This window comes from Carassius carassius, chromosome 27 (assembly GCF_963082965.1).
Source record: "Carassius carassius chromosome 27, fCarCar2.1, whole genome shotgun sequence".
Classification (NCBI taxonomy): Eukaryota; Metazoa; Chordata; class Actinopteri; order Cypriniformes; family Cyprinidae; genus Carassius; species Carassius carassius.
Genome location: NC_081781.1, coordinates 9,607,910 through 9,627,674, shown reverse-complemented (window position 1 = coordinate 9,627,674; position 19,765 = coordinate 9,607,910). Strand labels below are relative to the sequence as shown.

The window sequence follows — 19,765 nt, the reverse complement described above, 5'->3', positions numbered from 1 at the left end:
AAAGAGTAAAGTTAATCACTAAGGTCCCCAGAGAGTGGGTTGGTTCTATGTCACGGAACAACAACAGTAATATTGGGCAACACTGACCACTATTGGTTAATAATATTAGTGTAACACCTGGCACTTGGATAAAGGAAAAAGAATGAACTTGTACTGCGTATTTGTATTCTTCTGTATGTCTTAACACACACTAGGTGGCGCTGTAACACTTCAATTTCTATGCATAATGTTCTGCTCTAGCTAGACTTTTAGGAACAGAAAAAAGTTAACCCTATGCACGCATTCAAGGCTAAAATGTTTGATTCACACTTCTTGCATAAAATAGACCCGTTTACTAAAAAGAATTCAAACTAATAACATTTGTGGGTTATTGGGTCATTTTTATGTCCAAATGCAAAATTCCCTATAGCAGCAGCGTGCATGACGTCACTGCACAGGTGAGCTCCAATGTAAATGTTTTTATCAGGCAACACATTTAAGAAATTCCACATACATAAATTATATTTTTTTAAATAAAGTTTACTATAAATAAATAGTTTTTCTTGACACATATATGTTGATTTTCTTTCTTTCCTTTTCAAAAAACAAAAAACTAAATTATAGTCTTTTAGCTATAGTGTGAACATTTGTGTCTGTGGATGCGTGCGCGCAACGATCAGCGTGCTCCGTGCGTCTCTCCATCCAGCCCCCTCATTTCAGCTCAAATGTCACGTCACTCCTGCTTCTTCTCAAACCAGTTTCACGCTGAGGACCAGGTACCTGCCCTCATCTGGACTTTACCTCTTCTAGACTTTTGCAAAACCTCATCCCGTTTTAGTTATTTCACCTGGAGGGCAGTGCAAATGGAGATCTGTTTGACGGTTTATCGTTTTTGAAGAGGAAAAAACCCGACTTGCAAGAACAATCTACAGCGGCATATGTTTGACGGGATTAAATCACACCTTGCACGATGACTGCGATGGGAATATGGTGCGTTTTATGGCTCGGGGCATTCGCTCTCACTTCAGCCGCTCCGAAATCACACCAGTCACTTATGGAGAACACGAATGAACAGAATGACACTTTGCAAGTTGAAAGTGACAATCAAGAAAATATATTAAGTCAGGTAAGAATCTCTTCGATACGATTATATATCTGTGCAGCTTCTTTATAACCTGCAATATATATAAACACTTCATGATAACTTTCATTAATAACTTATTGACAGTCTTTGCATAATGCTTAACATTATGCGTTTCTAAAGTAAATTCAAATAGCCTATAAAATATTATTTCAAAAATATTTTATTCAAATATAGTCCTAAAATAATTTTTCAAAGAACAGTAGATTGCTGGATCGATCGTACTCAAAATAATTATAATCATAATATAATAATATCGCTTCATTGCCCATTTTATATGACATGCACGTCGAATTGAGTTTTGTTTAAAATTATGAAATTTATGTTCGGCGAAACGCACAGAAAATTAAGCCACTCAGGGTTGGAAAACATTGGTTAGGCCTACACTTTATTTGGTAACGCTTTATTTTATGGTGTCCTTGTTACACGTTACATGTAATTACTACAGTACTAGCACAAAATTCTGCGTAATTACATCCGATATACCTAAACCAATCCGTAATCCTATTAAATGTATAATTATACAGTAACAAGGACACCTCATTTTAAGGTGTCGTTGTTACACTGTAATTATATATATTTAAGTACTGAGTAATATCAATTAACTAGCTAGGCTACTTATTATATATATATATATATATATATATATATATATATATATATATGTACTTATTATATGTAAGGGTTAGGATAAGAGTTACTTGCATGCAATTATACATAATTTATTGTAATTATCATAATAGGAAGTACATATGTAAAAAGGGCATCTTTAAATAAAGTGTTACAAAAAGATTTTTAAAAACCCTATTAAAACTGTGTAATTGTCATACTGTTTTAATGTAAGTAGGCTAAACAGTTAATGTTATTAATGAAAGTTACTCAAAAATGTACCAGAAACAAATTGATAGACTTCACAACGTTGGTACCTGAAAAACAGTAATGAACATTACAATGCACATCAATATAGACACAATGCAACAAAGCTGGCTGGCTGGAAAATGCATCCGTCCTCTTTTCTTTGTAGCTGCTGGGTGATTATGACAAAGTGAAAGCGCTTTCGGAAGGCTCTGACTGTGGCTGTAAATGTGTTGTCAGACCTTTGAGCGCAAGCGCGTGCCAGCGGATTCGGGATGGTCACACAATGCCTCAGGATTTCTACACGGTGGAGACCATCACATCAGGACCCCACTGCAAATGTGCATGCATTGCACCTCCGTCGGCTTTAAACCCCTGTGAGGGTGACTTCCGGTTGAAGAAACTTCAGCAGGCTGGAAAAGATAATATCAAGGTGACCAGAACATCTTCAGTTGGATCTCATAGACCAGAATAAGTTCAAAATATGGCAGGATATGAATGCATAACCTTTCCTACCCCTTAAATAAAACCATCTCTCGCCATGACGGAATTTACTTCATCATTACAGCTGTCAACTATTCTGGAATTGCTGGAGGGTTCCTTCTATGGCATGGATCTACTGAAATTGCACTCAGTCACCACAAAGCTTCTTGATCGCATGGACACTATAGAAAAAGTAAGTGGTGTTTTTGTTTGTTTTCTTATCTTACTCATGCTAAACATATTATTAACGCAGTTTATTACTGACAGATGGTCTTAAACAACCAGACCGAGGAGAAGTCGAAGACAAGGAGCACCTCTCCGAATCCACAGGCGCCCACATCTTCACCTACAACTCTGGCTCCAGAGCCACAGGAGAAGAGGACCAGTCTGAGGGAGCAGAATGACGAGGCAGCTGCTTTTCAGCACACAGAGGTGGGAGGCGCTATTTAAAACAAATGTTGCATTACATAAATACCAGGTCTAATACGTAACAATTGAACAATCCAAACATTATGTTAAGCCATGAAGTGAAATAGCCCACCTGCGGCAAACATTTATTTAATTATTTAGGATCACTGTCTCAAGAGTCAAAAGTGACCTCATGTTGTGACTTGGAACTCTCACTAATTTATCCCACTATCAACTCTTACATAAGTTGGCATGAAAAGAGCCAAATGACTTGGACTATCAAAGATCCAAAGCAGATGATTTATATCATGGTCTGTTAAAGGGATAGTTCATCAAAAAATGAATTTCTGTCAGCATTTACTCACCCTGATGTCATTCCAAACCCGTTAGACTCTGATTAATCTTCATAGCACAAATTAAGATGTTTTAATGAAATCTCAAAAAGTCCCTTCACTAAAAGTCCAGGTACTCAAAACTTAGATCCAAAAAGCATCGTAAAATGAATCTAAAGTCAAGAGATACGATTGATTTATATGATGAACAGATTTTTTTTTTACATTAAAACAAAAATTGAAACCAATATGTATATAGAGCACATCACATATGGTTTTTCAAACGCTCCACCATCATCCCCGTTCCAAAGAAACCCAAGATAACAGGACTTAACCACTACAGACCTGTGGCTCTAACGTCTTTTTTCATTAAGTCATTTGAAAAACTGGTTCTGGCTTATCTGAAGGACATCACTGGACCCCCTGCAGTTTGCTTACAGAGCAAACAGATCTGTGGATGATGCAGTCAGCATGGGACTGCATTTCATCCTGCAACATCTGGACAAATCAGGGACTTATGTGAAGATCCTGTTTGTGGACTTTAGTTCGGCTTTCAACACCATCATCCCAACTGCCCTCCAGACCAAACTGACCCACCTCTCTGTATAGCTTTATCTGTCAGTGGATCACCAGCTTTCTGACAGATAGGCAACAGCCTAGTGAGTCTGGGGAAATTCATGTCAAACAGCTGCTCCACCAACACTGGTGCCCCTCAGGGATGTGTTCTCTCCCCACTGCTCTTCTCCCTGTACACCAACGACTGCACATTTAAAGACCCCTCTGTCAAGCTCCTGAAGTTTGCAGATGACACTACAGTCATCTGTCTCATCCAGGACGGTGACGAGTCTGCTTACAGACAAGAGGTTGAGCAGATGTCTGTCTGGTGCAGTCTTAAGAGCCTGGAGCTGAACATGCTCAAAACAGTGAAGATGATCGTGGACCTCAGGAGAAACCCCCCTGCACTCCCCCCACACACCATCATAGACAGCATTGTGGCTGCAGTGGAGTCATTCAGATTCCTGGGAACCACCATCTCTCAGGACCTGAAGTGGGACAATCAAAAGAAGACTACAGACATCAGAAGACTACAAAGAACGGTTCTGATTGCTGAAATGATTATTGGTGATCCCCTGCCCACTTTTGTACATCCAGAGTGAGGAAAAGGGCTCAGAAAATCACTCTGGATCCCTCACATCCAAGTTATTCCCTTTTTGAACTTTTGCCATCTGGCCAGCGCTTCAGAGCTCCAAATACCCAAACAGCGAGGCACAAGAACATTTTCTTCCCCAGGGCAAACTACCTCATGAAGAGTTAAATGTTCCCCACTTTATGCAATAAAAATGTGCAATAACCTTATATTTATTTGTTACCACCTTCATCCTAGTACATCCCTGCATCTCACTCTATTCTATTCCATTTTATCATCTATAGCACAACCGTTTAATCAATGTATTTATCTTTCTAATTATTTGTCAATATTTGTCTATTTATATTTACATATGTTTTTTTTTTTTTTTTTTTGTCGTCTAAGTGTACTGGAAGCTTATGTCCTTGTGTGCACAAGCATACTTGGCAATAAAGCTCTTTCTACATGTGTGAGAACTAGTGAGGTTGGTTCTATCATGAGACACAAGCTTCCGTGTTTACCATATGTGATGCACTCTATGTATGTATATATGTTGGGAAAAACCCCTAAATTAAATGTATTTATCATCATATTAATCAGTCTTATCTCTTCACAAGACTTGGATTAAACCAATTCATATTGTTTAATTTCACAATGCCTTTATGACCTTTTTGGATCTTCTAAGTTTTGTTTACCTGGACTTTCAATGAAGGGAAAAAAAAATTAAACAGGTCTGAAGGGTTTGGAACAATGTGAGGGTAAGTAAATGATGACAGAATTTAATTGTTTTTCTTTATCACATAAGATCTCAAAGGCTGCAGGATCACAGTGTTCTCTGATGTACTTAACAGAGTAAATATGAGGAAAAGTTTGTGGGAGATCTCCTGAAGACCAGCAGATCAGATCTAAACAAGGCCGTTGCAGCTTTGCAAGAACAAGAGCGCCAAGGAAGGGAGAAGCAACCAAAAATAATTGTTAGGGGGATCACATACTATAAATCTGACCCAGTGGATGAGCCAGACACAGAGGAGAACTGTAAGTATAACTTTGATTTCACCATCTTCATTCAAAGATCTCAGACGGAGTAGTTAGGAAAAACATTCTTAAAAATGAAGTTTCTTTATTGGTAACTATGGTTCCATGAATAAGCTTTAACATCCATAGAACTTTTCTATTGGACAAAAAGTTATTTTGTTTATTAAAATGTCTTTGGGGAACCTAAATTGGTTCTTCAGTGGCATTGCTGTGAAAGCCCTCGTTTGTTTTTCATTTCAGTAGATGAAAATCACAGTGGGGACAGCTCAATTGATCTCTTTGCCGAAGAGCAGCTTCTTCATCAAAAAGCTCGCCACTTAAGGCCACTCATCAAGGCGTGGTCTGTCCACCCAAAACCCAGGAGTGACGTCTCAAAAGGGGGAGATGGCCTTCAAACTCCATTTACTGAACTGTTGGACTCTGCCTTGCCAATTAAAATGCCTTCTGAACCAATACCCGTTCAGACTCAAACCAGTCGTTCCACCACAGACAACTCTACAGGAGATGAAAGAACCACAACAACACCTGCTGTGTTGGATAATTTGAAGGTCACCATCCACAATGAACAGATTATAACTCAAACTATCGCCAAAAAGGAGGCAAGCAACATGGAGCCCTCAACTCCATCTGTAAGACAAGCTCAAAACATAATGGTCAGGTCATCCAATCTGGGCCACATAAAAATGAATGAGTCAGTCACAGCTGCTGCTGCTAAAGTGGTGGCTGCAGAGCCAACTCTGACAGAGATCACCACCAACAGGTCTGTTGAAAAGAAAACATCTGTATCTTCTGTGACCGAAAATGGAATTGTTACCAAGGCTAAACTGAAAGATGAAATAAATGCTTCAATGCTTTCAATGGAGAGTTTAACTCAAAGCACATTTAGGAGAACAACACCAGTACCAACTCCTCATTCGGATGCTTTAACAGTCACAGAAAGCTCATTGGGATCAACTGCTCACACAAGAGCTGCTACCACCATTGTGACATCACCTCATGTCACTGCAAGCAGGAGAGACTCAGTTACCCACTTACCCAAGATGACTCCTAAACAGACATTATCCACAGTATCATCTTTGATGACCACTACAGAGGCTACCACAATAACAACTACAACCCCAAGCAAACCTGGCAAACAAAAATATATCATAAACTGGGATGAAGAGGAAGAGGTAGTGGTAGAAGAGGAAATGGAAAGAATAAAAGCTGTAAAAACTGTGGTTGAAGAGAGCGCGGTAGAGAGACCTCAAAAGAAGCCAGGTACAGCCTTATGATATTCTTGTTATTATTTATTTTATTTTATTATCTTGTTTTTTTATTTTTATTTATTTTAAATTTTTTATTATTTTATCATTAATGTTAAAATAAATGTAAATTAATTATATGTGCGTGCATAAATGTATGCAAAATTTATATAAAATAATTTATTTTGGAAGTACTGATTATATTTATTATTAATTAGAATTGTATTTTTTATATTTTTAAATATGTTTTTCTTTAATAATTGTACAAATTATGAAAGTACAAAATAAAAAAATGAATAAATACAATAAAATAATATTTTTTTTTCATATAATTGTACCAATTTATGAAAGCAAAATATTTTCCATTATCACTTAAAGGGAAAGTTCACCCCAAAAATGAAATTTCAATCATTAATTACTCACCCTCAAGACCTTTGTTCATCTTTGGAACACAAATTAAGATATTTTTGATGAAATCTACATAGACAGCAACACAACTGAAATGTACTTAGACCCAGAAACGTAGTAAGGACATCGGTGGTTCAATATTGAATAAAATCATTATTTTTTTTTCTTTGAAAACAAAAAGTATTCTTGTTGCTTAGTAAAATTTTGAACCACGGTTGAACCAATGTCACTTGGACTGTTTTACCGATGTCCTTGCTACATTTCAGTTGTGTTGCTGTCTATGGAGGGTCAGAAAACTCTTGGATTTCATCAAAAATATCTTAATTGTGTTTAGAAAAGGAACAAAGGTCTCATGGGTTTGTAAAGACATTAGGGTGAGTAATTAATGACAGAATTTTCATTTTTGGGCGAACTGTCCCTTTGTTGAATTCAGAGTGTTTGCATGGTTTGGCACAAAAATGAATAAAACACAACAACAACATAATTCTGGGTTTTGTTTGAAGGAATGTGTAAGGACACTTTGGCCACAATCTCAAAGCCCATCACACACAATACATACGGTCGTAATGAGGGCGCTTGGATGAAGGATCCACTGGCTCAAGATGACAAGATCTATGTCACAAACTATTATTATGGCAACAACCTTCTGGAATTCCGCAATATGGATGTTTTCAAACAAGGTATGGTTCTTTTTTCAGATAAACTTTATAAATAAGCAATTTTACTGGTTTGTTTTTCTCACTTTTATTCAAGGTCGCGTCACTAATTCCTACAAGCTGCCTTATAACTGGATTGGCACCGGCCATGTGGTCTACAAGGGTGCTTTCTATTACAACCGCGCATTCTCTCGAGACATTATTAAGTATGACCTGCGGTTGCGTTACGTGGCTGCCTGGACCATGCTGCATGATGCAGTGTTTGATAACGACGATGTGTCCACGTGGAGATGGAGAGGAAACTCAGACATGGATCTGGCTGTTGACGAAAGCGGACTTTGGGTGATCTACCCAGCACTGGACGACGAGGGCTTCTTGCAGGAAATGATTGTCTTGAGCCGCCTGAACCCCAATGATCTAAGCATGAAGCGTGAAACCACATGGAGGACCGGTCTTAGACGCAATCGTTACGGCAATTGCTTCATTGTATGCGGTGTTCTTTACGCGACAGATAGCTACAATCAGCAGGACACCAATTTGTCCTACGCCTTTGACACCCACACTAACACTCAGGTGATCCCTCACCTGCCTTTCAGCAACAACTGTACTTACATCACTCAGATCGATTACAACCCCAAAGAGAGGGTGTTGTACGCCTGGGATAACGGACATCAAGTTACATATAATATAAGTTTGCATATGTAGACCCACTGTAGACCAGAGCAAGCGTGTCCTCAAGTAGAAAAAAACCATAAATGTGGATTGTGGATCAGTTCACTCAGCTTTTCTTAACTTTGTGTAGTTTAATGTTCTTATTAATGTGCTATTGTGTTTTCAAAGTGTAAAAACAGACCCATATTGTTACATTTATGGTGAAAACAAGGAAAAGCTACTTAGTTAACAGAATTTCTTAACACCCACAGGCTGCAGCTATATGAGCTTTGCAGTTTGCATTGATGCCCCCTTTTTTTTTTTTTGATATTGACGCTTGCTTTTGCACTATGAAAATGAACCTCTTTTTGTTTATAGCTATACCTCTCATAAAGCTTGCAGAAGTTTTGAGGTGTTGTATTCTTAAATCCATTAGAATATATTGTATATACTGTAATATAAAAGCTAAAACATGGGATTGATGAATGTAAAAAATACAATTTGTATTTTCATAAACATATCTCAAAGCTTTTTTTTATTTTTTACAAACTTACACTTGCATATGTGATAGAAAGTTTGCAATTGTAGCATTTCGGTAAAACAAGAGTAGACAGTGTTTTGTGCACATTGTCAGTGTTTTTTTTTTGTTTTCATCTGTATGTTTGATGCATCTTTTTATGCATATTTTATTCCAATTTTGTTTCATCTTTTAGCACTTAAGAAATTCAAATCTCTGTCAGACTCAGAAAATGGCTGCAATAAAGATGCAAAATAAGATATCTGGCTCTGGTTTTCCTTGTAAAGATGTCAAGTGAAAGCGTGTTCTCAGTACAGATATTCTTATTGGTCATTTACTGTAGATGAGAGCAAAGTGCTACACTGTAAATCCTTTGATGCAGAGAGCTAAATCGGTACAAACAAAACACATCTACCATATTTTAACCCTAAAACACCGTTTACCCCGGTCTTTGAAATAACCTATAATCAGCACTTTACAGCGCCTCAGACCCCACATTTACACAAACCTTCAATTTCAGAGCGCAAATTCAGTCTGACATAAGACTCCGTCTGCGTCCTAAAGACAAAAGATGCACACAAAATCACCCACAAACTTGAGTCCAGTGTTTATTCCTTTGCATTGTTACAAAATAGCTTTCATTGCCATCACTGTGTGAACAAATAAAAAAAATCTTTCCAAAAATGAAAAAATTAAATATATAAAAAATAAAAATGCTGCCAGAGAGGAAAAAGGGATTTGTTGAAAAATTCAACATTTTTACTGCAATGCTAAGGACAAAATGTGAAATTTTCTCACTAAATACTAATAGATCATCCCCATTTTGAGATCAAAGCTTCACCTGAGTTGAGTTTATAAACTGTGAAATTAAAATTGTATTTTTTTATTATTATTCAGTGAAAGTGACGACAGGTTGGAAAGTAAAAGCTAATAATCACATTGCTCTCGAATGATAACTGGCTACGGCTTCCTAAGCAGGACAAGAAACAAGTGCACGTCTAAATACACTAGAATAAGAGAGACAAATACACTGTGAACAAAAGACAGATGAGGTACAAATTAACATTAATAATCTGAGTCTCGTCTACAACTTCAAATTAACAGCCAGTATTGTTAACAACTGTATTTATGTCAAGCATCATAAACTTCATTTAAAGTGCAATTAAGCCACGAAGAAAAACACAAAAGGCATGAAATACATTAAAATGAACTGACAGATGTTGCATAAGACCCCCAAACCCAAACTGCTATTCCAATTAGAATTAGTCTAAAATGATTACCCTTCAATGACCAAGTATAAAGTAGAAGTATAATCCAAATCCCTTCAAATATATATTTTTGTATATACATTTACAGCACTGGAATGGATATATTTACAGCAATGGAAAGTCAATTACACTGACTCAAGTGTAAGTAATCCATCTTCCTACTTTTATATTCGATAAAAAATGCAAAACAAAAACAGAAAAACGAAACAAAAACAAAACTCACTGGCAATGCAGTTTGTTTGAGGACAGTGGTGTATATATCTGAATATGACCATTAAATGTGTACCAAACAAGCTTGGTGCAAATATTAAACCTTTATAAATATTCATTTGAATTCATTTTATAAACAAAACAAGCACAGTACAAACAAAAAAGACAAAACAACTCCCTAACAGCAGAAAAGGGTTCAATAATCGAGCCAGATCGCACTTTGGTTTGGAAGATTTGGATAATAAATGCTCCTGTAGTTTAGCTGGTGGAGCACAAAGAAATTTGAACACGCTTGAAGTCACTTTGCATAAAGTGTACATAAATGTAAATGCCAGTAGTTGGTGAAGTCAATAGCCTGGAATGAGACCGTAATATGTACTGAATGGCTCATCAATATTGAATGGCTTTATTGATGCATTTGGAAAAAGTGCCCTAAAAAGGAATTCTCGACTATTGCTGAATATCTTGGTGATTTGTTAATTGATTACTAAGACCCTGGTTGGCCACTTGAGGAAGAGAAGAGACACAAAAATGAACACAAAATGCTAATTATGTAACAAACTAGATGATGGTGAAAAAACAGGTAATTCACAACAAAACGAGATTGATAAGCTAGATAGCTGAGACTAGGATGACCCCATGAGGACACCGACGGGGGCCGCAGGCTGGTTGTTGTTGGGGGCCGCGTGATATATAGAGTCTCTCTGATTGACCAGCAAGATGGGTGGAATGGTAGACGACTTGATTTGGAGTATCCTGGTATCCATGACCTCACAGTCGATCTGCATCATCAACTCAAACTCTTTGTCTTTAATGATGCTCTCTGCAGTGAGACAGAAAAGTCATTGTATTAGCGCAGAAAACATAATCATATTAAACAGTTCTGTGAAAGTAATGGTTAAACAAATGCAGGTGAGATGCCAGGTGGCCTGTGGAGGTTAAGAGGCATTTTAGTGGTTTACTAAGGTCAGTTACATGCTGTAAACACAACGGATGATGACTCCCACATGAAAGAAAACGGGGTTAAGGAAAGGTACACTACTGTGCAAAAGTCAAACATGGCAATAAAGACATGTGTGATGTTTCGATTTCAAATAAATACTGTCCTTTGGAACTTTCTATTCATCAAAGAATCAAGGAAAAATTATCACACTTGTTCTCAACATTGATAATTATCAGAAATATTACTTCAGTATCAAATCAGCATATGAGAAAGATTTCTGAAGGATCATGAGATACTGAAGGCTGGAGTAAAGTCTGCTGAAAATTCATCTTTGCCATAGCAGGAATAAATAACATTTAAAAATATAAATATTTTGATTAAAAAGATAATGCTTGCTGTATCATACAAGTGTTGATAGGCAATAGCACATTTACTCACCAAAATCTACTGGTAATTAAATACGTGAGCAATACAGATCTAGCATCGGTATTACTGACACGGTGGGATGCCCCATGATCCTTTATCTCTGGAAGTAAGGGTCAGGTCGTGACTTCATTTCCCATGTTTTGACAGACTCATAAAAGCTCTCGTCAAACACAAGCTATGAGTATTTTGTAAGGAACCAGTAAAAGCATGATGGTTTACACTCACTAACGATGTTCTATGGTCTATCCTCTATAAGGACAGCTTTCTGTACTTCACACACATGCACAGCATATGGGCAGCATTCAAGTGACTTTTACAGCAGGCTTGTGTGATTCGGTCCAGCAATGATAAAAATTTTATAGGCTGGAGAGCATCACGGTAGGTCAATCTAAAGCACTTTTCCAGCCCTTACTGGTGAATACATTTATGAATCCTACACTCAGACGCACACCCACAATGATGATCTCAAAACCGGTGATTTACAGTAAACCTAACTGTAAGAGTCTTTCTGACGTGTTCCTGAAACCAAAATCTTTCCCATCGATCTCTAATGCACCACTGAACGGTCCATGTTATGGGATAAAGTTTCAGTATCTCACAAAATGTGTATTTTCACAGGTGCTTAAAGACAACCTCAGCAGTGCTGCAGAAGTCATCATAGATGATGGGTTACAGCAATTATCTCACTGTATTTCACTGCAAGCACTAAAATGACAACGAACTGCTGAGCTGTACACGTCAGCACATATTAAAATACAATCTTTTCCGTCTTATATATATATATATATATATATATATATATATATATATATATATATATATATATATATATATATATATATATATATATATTTTTTTTTTTTTTTTTCCCCCAATATGTCAGAAATGTCATTTTCCATTCTCACAGAAGGCTTTTCGTTTGGTGAATTCCCTTTGGATATGTCTGGTACTGTGCCTGACTTTCCAAACACCATTTAAAACCCTGATTAAGACAACATGTGGACTCAAGGGTAAATTCCTGATGAGGTTGTGGTTGCAAAGCTTTGAGATTCAAGCCAAAATCACTTTCCCCCATAACTGACAGTTTAACAAAAAATTAAACCAAATATAAATCGAGAACTGAACTGAACATAAAAAGAACCATCTCTTAAAACAACAAAATTGATCACTGATTTGGTTCTCAAGACTCAGTGGTTCGTGAGTCAGCTGCTCAATGGAGAGTTGCGTAAAGAGATTATGAAGTAAATAACTATCTTTTCAGACATTTCAGCAAAATTAAAGCTATAGTATAACTTCAAAAGACTTGGAATAATATGCACTAGTTGCATGTTATGAACTAGACAAAAATTCTCTGTGTGTCCATTTGGGGTGAGACACTGACAATGTTTCTGGCTAAACATTTCTTTCCTTATTTTTTTTCTCTTTTCACTAGGCTTTTGCCTATAAAGCAATGCCTTTGACTGAAGAGTAAAAATGTTTATGATATGGCTTCGAAATGTGTGCAGTGCACAAATAAACAAAGAAAAGGGAATATGATGATGATCATCATCATCTCCAACATTCACAAATGATTATGATGCTGACTCAGAACTCCCACAGGGAAGACAGCGAAACAGAACAGATAATAAATGTACTGACACTGCCAGGCACTGCAACAATATTTTCCAAACCAAACATGAAATTGAAATTGATGGAGAAAAAAAAGTGTTTTGTTATTCATGTTGTTTTCAAGATAGAAATCAACCACCTTGAAAACAATGATGAATAACAGAAATGTTTTCCTCCATCCCTGCATCACACGCGGTGCAAAACACCCGACCCCAACACGTGTAGACTGGAACGGAATCAGCTGGGGGCAATTTCAAAAGCTAGACTCCCGTTGTCCAAAAGTTGTTCTCTTCATAAAACCATGTGAAACCCAACTTTGAACATTTATTTTTAAATCAACAGGATGGAGCCAGAAAAAACCTGATGCAGAGAACACCATGCTCGGCTATCCTCTCAAAAGGGAATACTTCGATTTAAGTCTACTATCTTTAAAATATATCAGGTTTCTTGTTTTGTGCAAACTGCACATTAATCGCAGACTATGTGCACCAATTACAAGATCAAGATCTTCCCAGACATCGCATTCTCACACAAGCTCACGCACATAGCAACTGGAATGTTTATTCTTGTCGCTGAACAACATGAAGCACATGCCCTCATTTTTGGAGAGAATTTCTTTTTACCCCTGCTTCCCAATACTTCTCTTTCTCAGTTACATTTGCTGTGGCTCTATAACCGGAACAGTTTGCACACCTGGTGACAGTGTAAACAGGTTTTGCAATCTGACCTGGTGTCTTTTGTTTTAGTCAAATGATTGCATACACTAGAATAGAGACTCAAATAAGAAACTGACATAACTACTAAATGTTAGGGGCATTTGGCACTACTAAAAATCATAGTAGGAATGACTATATTAAATGTACTTCTCTAAATATTCTCTTTTTAAGAAAAAAGCCTGTTCACACTGCAAGGTCAGCATAATCACATTTCCTTCCTGAGTTCAGTACGGGGTTATCTAACCTGATACTTTGACCGCATCCAAGAAATTAAAGGAAAAAAATTTAATAATAAAAGGAATGGAACGTTTACAGAAATGATTAGACACCCATAAAATTTCTAAACTGTTCTCTCTTTGATTTTTATAAGAGGCTCGAGCATACGAGAATCCTTTATCTTAACCAAATTACATATATAAATACAGATCCTCTAATATGATTGGCTGAGAGGAGTATGATATACTAGTGATAACGGAACTCCAACCGTTTCATGTTTCACTGTTTGCATCACTCCGCTTGCGGTATTTCTCATAGCGAGTGCCATGGTAGACACCCAAAACCACTATAATTTTATAAATAATACTGTTTGTTTGTGTCAATTAATGCAGTTTTAAGAGTTTTTTTTGGCAAGAATGTTCTTGTTTACAGTTCAAATAAGCAGTTGGTTAATAAAGATAATTTCTATAACAGCCATGCCGATATACATCTATAACGCACGGCTACTTATGTGACATTTCTCATATATAAACAAACACACATTTGTGTGTATACACACACAATATTACACAATATCATATGTATTTCATATTAATATTATACTTTCTATAATTTAATATTATATAAATACAAATGAATTAAATATATTTTGACAATGAATAAATTAAATGCACAAACTACATAAATCTATCAGATGCTAGAACTCAATCCGATCTCCTGCAGGGCTCATTAATATGTCATTAACTCTGGGAGCTCTTTAGTACTGGTCCCCTGTCAAGCCTCTGAGTGGAACATTCTCACCCAGCAGTTTTGTTATCAGAGGCTGCAGGCCTGCTGTGAGTGGAGACACCATTCTGGTTTTAAGGACAAGGATCTGACTGTGATCTCATTAGCTCACAGTCATACACTGCAATGGTCTAAGAGCAGGGCACAGTCTGTGCTACGGTGGTTTCGAGTGTAGAATGAGTGTTGAAATGTAAACCGTGATCTATGTTACCAGTCAAAAGAAATGTTTTTTTCCCAAGTTTAACTAATGTTAACTTGGCAAAGCAACTTAGAAAGCAGTGCTCATTGTGTAACATGCTGAAAACCGTGATAATTAATAATTGCCTAGACACACTGCATGTACTATTCATGTACAGATCTGTTTCTTTTTTTGATTCAATTTCATAAAACATAAATAGAATATGCAATCATGCCACTTACAGCAAAGGACCTGGATAAATACAATGTCAAAAACAACACAATTTAGTCCTAGATTTAATATAACTTTAAGGAATAATGCTTAGTATAAAGCATTAGATGACAGTTCATTAGAAAATAAGATAATTCACAATTATTTTCTCTTACCATTGTAATTCATAGCTGGCAGAACCACAGACATCTTAGGGCGGCTGCCTTTGTTGTGGTTGGTGGCGGGAAGAAGGAGGTGATCCTGTAAGCAAAAGAGGAACAGCCATCAGCCAGCCACAAAAACACATGCAGAAGGAGAGTTTAGTACATTGCTGAAGACATTGTTAAATTGCTCTGCTCACTGTTTAAAAAGTCTGAAGCATCAATTTGGTTGCTAAAAAAGTCTAACTTGAGTTGGACAGTGAGAGTGAGACACTATAAATTTTTTTTTTATAATTTATCTTAATGCGTTTGATCAAAAATCAATTAAATAAAAAGAATTATATTGTGAAATAGTTACAATTTGAAATAAGTATTTAAAAAAAAAGCCATTCCTTCGGTCTTCAATGCTGCATGGTTTTTTCAGAAATCATTCTAATATTCTGATTTGGTGCTCAAGAACCTCTTAATATTAATGATCGAAGCAGTTTTACGGTTTTATATTTTTGCTTGAAAACCCATTAAAAATTTATTTTAATTTTCCCACATTTCATTTTCATGTTCCGAGGCATAAATAATTAACTTTTGCTGAAGAAAGCAGTCGGTTTCCTACAGTGCAAGCAAACTTTGAACTTGAACTTAAAGACCTAGAGAGTGTCATTTAACACTTCTATAATCAGGTCAGAACTTTGTCTATGTTAGTCCAACTCAATTGTACCAATTGGAGACATTCTCCAGTCAGGACACACAGCCGTTGAAGACAGAAACCATATGGAAAGGAAAGCCCATGGCCCAGAGATTATAATAACACTTTGTCTGTGCTATGGATGGGAAACGTCTTTTGTCATGTAGACTTCAGTAAATGTGTTTGTGCTTAATACCATCCGTTGTCACTGTACTAAAGATGAGCAGGAAGTTGAATTCACAATGGGACTCAAATAGCTTACCCAAAAGTGAAAAATTATTTAACTGTCTTCTTTCATAATGAATTAATACTAGGGAACATAACACTTTTTTGCCATCAATTTTTTTAATTTAAGACTTCTGTTCAAGGCATTCATTTGTTGAAGGCTGAATTAAGATTTCTTAAAACCCTTTTAAGACCCACAGAAACCCCGTGGTAAGTAAATGAAGACAAAATCTAATCTAGTTCCCTAGACTAGATGATGACAATGAGTTCTTTTATGAAGAGCAGTGGTCAAGTTCTTTCTTTGTGTCTGGCAGGTGACCTTGAACATTTCTTTAACCCGTGGAAGAAATTCTAGTGCCGTTGAGAGGAAAGGTGGAAAAAGAGAGTGACAGAGTGAAAGGGTAAGTAACTATGGAGAATGATATGAGGAATACCAATCTCATCAGATAGATATGAATTTCCACCAACTCTAAGGTCTAAGGGCTCAAAAAGAGCTGCAATGAGAGGATATTGTGATCAGCTTACATGAGGATGACAATGGAAACATCCCTAGCTCAGTTCGAAAGTTTGCAGCAACTCTGGAAGATCAGAGAGCTTGATTCAATGGAACAATGAAATAAACACTATTAGGCTGCAAACACAGTCCAGAGAAAGATGCAGGGTTCACTGCACATGAAGGGGAGAAAAGAAAAACAAAACAGGACAAGCAAAATCTCAGAGACACATGCAACCTAGGAAACATAACACACACACATTGATTTTTGATGTCCTCATTTCTAACTGGAACAATTAACAACCACTTTCCTTTATTTAAAATAATGTTTTTAAAAAATTGTTTACTCGCCAATGGTTATTTGAATTAATTTTTTCTCTTGTACAGCAAAAATGGTGGGTGACAATTTTCATTTTTGGTTGAGCTACCCGTTTTTCCGATTCAGAATTCAGAAGTGTAATACTAATATTAATGTATTGTACTCTTTAGATTTTCTACAAGAAATGTATTTTGCTGTCTTTTGGACTCCATGTCCTGTGCATCCTCGTCCTTTTTTTAAATTTTTTTTTTTTATCTGTCTACTACTTAACAATAGGTCATACATTGGAAGTTAATGCATTTGAGTTTTAGATGGCTAGGATTGCAACATTATGGGTTAGTTATTGAACTTTATGTTCTTAAATGGAGGTCCACATCTGAGGAGGTTTTAGGAGGAACTGAGTCAATGTTGTGAAAGTCGGACTTCCCAAAAGACTGAATAAACCTAGAGACTTAAAACAAAAACAAAAACAGAGCAGTGTCTGAATATGACTGAACCAATCAAACATCTTCTGGCTCAACTCATCTAAGAAGGGGCTCATTTTGTTTGGTTGAGATTAATAAACACTTAAAGACAACTTTGATTTTTGAGTCTTTAAATTAAGTTTTGTTGGGGAAAAACATGGGGGGGGGGGGGGGGGCAGTTGGCAAAGCAGTCCTACAAAAACATTTTTATTTTCTGATTACGAGTCATTGACAAGAGTCATTTGTTTGTTTTCACACAAAAAAGAGAAGTGGAGACCTGTTTGGAATTACAAAAAAATCATCAGGATGAAAAGAGAGAGTGATAACCATTTAATGTCGAAATCCCATGCAAACCGGTTAAATATTTTATTACACTAATTTAGCTTTTTTGCTTTGGGCCACTGTGAATGTGGATACGCCTGTCCGCCATTCCCTTTGTAACAAAAGAGATTTAAGATTATTTCAAATATTTTGGCCAACATTTTTTGCATCTTCCAAGTGAATAATTAAAAGCAGGTACCGAGAGTATGGAAATAAATATTAAACCCACAAAGAATAAGGGTGGAACTGATGAAAGATGAAAAAAATTGACCAGATTACCACAAATACAGTCTGACCCCAAATTAATGACATCCAGCTTGAGATCATGAACATATGCATGAAAAATCAGACCCGAGTCATCGGAATAACTCTTAGCTGACCAAGGCTTTTCACCTATTACAAAGATGAAAACTAGCAACAACAAAAAAAAGTGACTAAAATAAAATGGTTTAAAGATAAAACAAACTATCAATGTGCACTAAAATAGCCAAATCATAGCTCACTTTTAGAATGTGATGTTTAGGGGTTGGTGAATTTGACATTGAATTAAATAATGTTACAAGCAAAGTGATTACAGAAAAGAAAAAAAAATGAAAAAAAAAGACGCACGTTCCGATGAATAATAACAAACAAAAAGTATTTAGTTGATCCAAACAGCCTAAAACAAATCTCTTGATTTTGATGATTCTCTGCCATAAATCTCACAAACTTTGGCAAACAGACGGAATAACTGTTCTGTTGTGCAGGTCATCTGACATAAAATCTGGGTACCGTTGAATCATAAATAACCCGGGAATGCCAGACAGAGAGGTTTATTGTAATATAATCGTATCATACTTTATACAGGCAACCCTCTACATTGCGAATAAATCACTCACATATGCGACTAAATCTTCGCTCTGGCGACTAAATTATGTCCAATATTAGCCAATGGATAATAAATTATCTGATTTTACTCGCCAGTTTGTTAGTTGGAGGCCAAGTATAAGTTTAGCACAGATATATTTTCACTCGCAAACACTCTGACTCTGACTGAGGGCTTCAGAGTTTCACTCTTCGTCAGGTTATCTGTGCTTTTTTTCAGTTAATTTCAATGATTGTGCAGCGCACCTGTATTTAATGTACCGTAAACTCTAGTGTGAAGGCGCACAAATCGCTGTCGCTTTCAAACACACATAGAGACTGAAAGAGAGGGAAAAAGACAGAGAGAAAGAATTGACACGCTACATTTAAACAATCCTCCTCAAAATAACGGGGGGGGGGGGGGGGGTTACAATGGTGTTTCATGTGTAAAGAGTTGTTTTCAGTGTTAAAGAGATGGATTCTCATGCTAAACATGGCCAAAGTTTTAAAAAATAATTTAGAAGAATGAGTGAGAATTTCTGTGCCGAAAATCTTACTTCCGGGTTGGTACAAGTTTCGGCTGTTTTTTTCGATCGCAGATTTATTGACGTAGACGAGAGTGGAACTCCTTATAAGAGCGCCCAATTCATGCAAGTGAAATTGCATCAGATTTCTGTCTTTTGTTGGAAATCAGCACGTAAGTCAATATATGTTAATGGAAACAACACGAAGCATTCGTATTATAGCTCCGCCTACAGCACGCCTCCAGGAGCTCGGCTTTTTCTGGAGAGAATCGAAAAGCTGTATTTTTCTTTTATAAATATGATAAAACTAAAGACTTTTTGGATATATGAAGGATCC

General features: G+C 36.6%; 2 protein-coding genes across 3 annotated transcripts in view; one reads left to right on the top strand and one right to left on the bottom strand.

Annotated features, from left to right (window-relative positions):
• Positions 1 to 667: 667 nt before the first annotated feature.
• Positions 668 to 9,095, top strand: LOC132106656 (olfactomedin-like protein 2B). The gene is given in 9 exon segments (XM_059512559.1): positions 668 to 1,105; positions 2,145 to 2,408; positions 2,544 to 2,651; positions 2,726 to 2,890; positions 5,176 to 5,359; positions 5,600 to 6,619; positions 7,515 to 7,691; positions 7,765 to 8,352; positions 8,355 to 9,095. Coding segments are annotated over 9 exon segments (2,691 nt in total). The 5' UTR covers positions 668 to 949; the 3' UTR covers positions 8,384 to 9,095.
• Positions 9,096 to 10,792: 1,697 nt separating this feature from the next.
• Positions 10,793 to 19,765, bottom strand: part of LOC132106657 (cyclic AMP-dependent transcription factor ATF-6 alpha-like) — a 37,879-nt gene continuing 28,906 nt past the window's right edge. For both annotated transcript variants that reach the window (XM_059512561.1, XM_059512560.1), the window contains exons 15-16: positions 15,573 to 15,657; positions 10,793 to 11,136 (exon numbers count right to left, since the gene is read on the bottom strand). In XM_059512561.1, coding sequence (XP_059368544.1) covers positions 10,940 to 11,136; positions 15,573 to 15,657 — 282 coding nt within the window. In that variant the 3' untranslated portion in view covers positions 10,793 to 10,939. The remainder of the gene's footprint in view (positions 11,137 to 15,572; positions 15,658 to 19,765) is intronic.